This window comes from Arachis duranensis, chromosome 10, assembly GCF_000817695.3.
Source record: "Arachis duranensis cultivar V14167 chromosome 10, aradu.V14167.gnm2.J7QH, whole genome shotgun sequence".
NCBI lineage: Eukaryota > Viridiplantae > Streptophyta > Magnoliopsida > Fabales > Fabaceae > Arachis > Arachis duranensis.
Genome location: NC_029781.3, coordinates 82,865,067 through 82,868,828, shown reverse-complemented (window position 1 = coordinate 82,868,828; position 3,762 = coordinate 82,865,067). Strand labels below are relative to the sequence as shown.

The 3,762-nt window shown below is 40.4% G+C and overlaps 1 protein-coding gene across 1 annotated transcript; it reads right to left on the bottom strand.

Moving 5' to 3' along the window:
- Positions 1–304: 304 nt before the first annotated feature.
- On the bottom strand, positions 305–1,855 carry LOC107470510 (probable transcription factor At1g61730). Its single transcript, XM_016089914.3, has 2 exons — positions 1,807–1,855; positions 305–1,392 (listed from the first exon to the last, which is right to left on the bottom strand). The coding sequence occupies exons 1-2, from the start codon at positions 1,853–1,855 to the stop codon at positions 305–307; spliced, it is 1,137 nt and encodes a 378-aa protein (XP_015945400.2).
- Positions 1,856–3,762: the final 1,907 nt, after the last annotated feature.

Genomic DNA, 3,762 nt, shown 5'->3' with positions numbered 1-3,762 from the left:
AAAACTTAGAAAAACTGAAACTAAGCTGCAGGAAAATCAAAATTGAAAAACTGTCAAATTAATTTTTTTGTGAGTTGGATTTTGGTGAACAAGTGAACTAAAACCTCCATTTTGCTTCCCTTTCCTCCAACTCCCAAACATAAAATTCTTGAATCAATGGAGATAAATATATATCATACAATACTAAAATGCCATGAACCTAAACATATCAAAATAAAATCAAAATGCCAAAATCCAAAAAAAAAAAATAAAAAAGCAACCAAGATATATACCTAGGAGGACGACGAGCTATTTGCTTGATATATCAACTTAGCTCGGCGTAGAATTCAGCTATCTCCGCATACAATTTATTTTCAGCGTCTTTGAACTTTTTGCACCTAGCCTCGATGTCTTCCCTCTTTGAGACTCCAAGTAACTCTATTCCCTTTCTAATATAATCTTCACTGAAAGGCTTACCAAAAGTCCCATCGTACCTCAACATTGAAGTCAAAGCTAAACTAGTCACAGAAAATTCACTCATCCTTCTACCTTCATTTGAATCCAAAGGTTCAGAATTTAGTTTGGACTTTGCTTCAGCTTTTTCATTTGAATGGGGCACTAGTGCCTTCTTGGAAGTAATCTTCGCAGCCTTCTCATTATTAACTGTATCCTTTTTTGCAGTTTCGTTGAGCACTGTTTCACCGCCACAACCATCGTGGCCCCAAACATTCTTTCCCAACTGAAGTGCTTCCAACTCGTGCGGCTTTAAGGTTGTCCCCTTGCCGTTCTTCTCTTTTTCTAGGTTGTTCTCAAACTTCTTCTTCAGCTGGCGGATCTTCTCCTTCAATTTCATGCATGATGCATTTGCCCGAATCAAATTCGACCCCTTCATAAATTCGTAAAATTCATCAGCGCATTTATAGGGTTCCTTCCCTGTTTTTGCGATGAACTCAGACAGGCCTTTCAAGATACCTATCTCATCTTTCTTGCTGAAAATCCTCTGAAAGAGGGATTTGGATTTCTGCGGATCCTCTTCAACGGAGCTGACGGCGTGATCCTCCTGTGCCTTCTTCCCACGTTTTGGTTGGTTCGAGTGGTCGATACTATTTTCGGCTGCGCGCTTTGACCCAGATTTGGTTTGACTGACAGAAGCCGAAGGTTGAGACTTCAACTTTGGAGAGGGTTTAGAAGAATATGACGAGGGTTTGAAAACTTTTTGCGGTTGAGGCTTCCTGGGAACCAGCACGTGTTTCTCACGTTCATCTTCGCCTTCGTCTGTGTCTTCGTCCTCGTCAGATGAAGTTGCTGCTTCTTCTTCCTCGCTGCTATCTTCTTGTTCAGGCTGAGGCCTGGGAACCTGTGATTCGTTGTCAGAGTCTTCAGGAGCGACTTGCTTCTGCTTCGCCAAGGAAACTCCGAAATTCAGGAGGGAAAAGTGAATTTAGGATTAGGGTTTGTCTTAGTTCACTCTCTGGACAGACTTGGCGAATTTTAAAGGCACTAGCAAGGTTCTGAAAACCGGACTGGATCGGCCGGTCAAACCGGTTCAACCGGGAACCAGCGGTGCAAGCGGTCTGGTCCTCCCTTTATAACCGTTCGAAAGAAAATCGGTGGAAAGCCGGCGAATAGGCCGAAAACCGGTCGATTGGGCTGGCCGGTTCAGATAAAACGACGTCGTTTTTAAACTTGTAAAGAAAAAAAAGAAATTGATCCACTGATCCAGTGATCCCTCGTGACCCAACCCCCTCTTCCCCCAATCATTCATTCATCCATGTTCTGGAGAACTCTGAATGAAAGAAACCCTAGCCGCGTTGCCCTCCGCCTAACACAGCTCCTCAGCGTCGTTGTCTAACCCAGCTCCTCTTCGACTCTTCATCTTCACTGGCTTCTCGACACGGACCCAGGTTAGTGGCTTCTCTTCTTCATTTTCACTTTGGTCGTCTTCCTCAATTTTTGCTCCATTTCTGATTTTTCTTCAAGTCTGCTTCAATTTTTGTTCAACTCTGCTTTAATTTTTGTTCAAGTCTGCTTCGGTCTTGGTTCAAGTCTTCTTCAATTTGTTGAAGTTTTGATGGTTGATAAACCCCATTTGTAGGGTTTATCTTGTGCTTAATTTAGGGGGTTTTATAACCTTTTACCCACATTTATCCATTGAAATAGCATGGTTTTATAACTTCTCCTTTAATTGTGATTAAGAGTGAAAACATGCTTTTTAGGTCTTAAAATAAATAAATTTAATTCACCTTGATTACATTAGATGCCTTGATATGTTTGTTAAGTGATTTAAGGTTTAGGAGGCAAAGATTGGATCAAGGGAATGAAGAAAGAAAGCATGTAAAGTTGGAGAACTCATGAAGAAATGAAAGAACCGGAAAGCTGTCAAGCCGACCTCCTCGCACTTAAACGATCATAACTTGAGCTACAGAGATCCGAATGATGCGGTTCCAGTTGGGTTGGAAAGCTAACATCCGGAGCTTCGAAACGATATAAGATTTGCCATAGTTGCATCGCGCATAGAGGCGCGCACGCGCATGGTACGCGGACACGCCGATGGTGGCACATGATCCACTTAATGCAACATGTGGCCAGCGATTTTAGAAGCCTTGTGGGCCCAATCTAACTCATTTCTGATGCTATTTAAGCCAAGGATTGAAGGGGAATCAACATACTTTAGATACTCTCATACTTTTGACCATTAGTGATAGTTTAATTTTAGAAGTAGTTTCTAGAGAGATAAGCTCTCACTTCTCTCTAGGATTAGGATTAGGATTAGGTTTAGTTCTTAGATCTAGATTTTAATTCATCTTCTTCTACTTCTATCTTCTCAATTCCTTGTTGTTACATTCATTCTTCTTCCATTCTTTTATTGTAATTTCCTTTATGTTGTTCCTGCATTTTGTTGTAGATCTACTATTGTTCCTTCCATTTTCTTTCAATTCAATAAGAGATAATTCGTAATAATTGTTCTTCTTTGCTTTCCTATTGTTGATCTCTTGCCTTTGTAGTTAGATCTCTCTTTAATTCTTGCAATTTATGTTGTTTACTTTTATTGCCTTTTATGTGTTTGTTGAAATGCCTCTTCTAGATATAGTATAGATTTTGTTCCTCTTGGCCTAGGTAGTGTAGTAATGAACAATTCTCATCACAATTGAGAAGGATAACTAGGATAGGATTTCTAATTTTCATACCTTGCCAAGAGTCTTTTATAGTTGTTAGTTTATTTTTATTGCCATTTACTTTTCATGCTTCTTATCCAAAACCCCAAAACACATCACAACCAATAACAAGACACTTCATTACAATTCCTAGGGAGAATAACCCGAGGTTTGAATACTTCGGTTTATAAAATTAGGGGTTTGTTACTTGTGACAAACAATCTTTTGTATGAAAGGATTATTGTTGGTTTAGAAACTATACTTGCAACGAGAATTCATTTGTGAAATTCTAAACCGTCAAAAATCCAATCATCAAAATGGCGCCGTTGCTGGGGATCGAACCCGGGTCACCCGCGTGACAGGCGGGAATACTCACCACTATACTTCTTCCTCTTCTTTAATAGGCATAGGTTCCTCCAATTATTCTAACACAAAGTAGCTTTCCTCCTTTTCCACCGGAGTTTCCAATCTCTCCTTCATGCTATGTTCCTCTTTAGATTCTCCACATGTAGCCATGGGAGTTCCTTGAGTGTCCAAAAGTTGGGATGCTAGCCGGTTTACCACCTCATCCAAGGCGGTCATGAATTGTTGCACATCCCTTGTCATCTCTTCTTGTCCTTGCACAAGA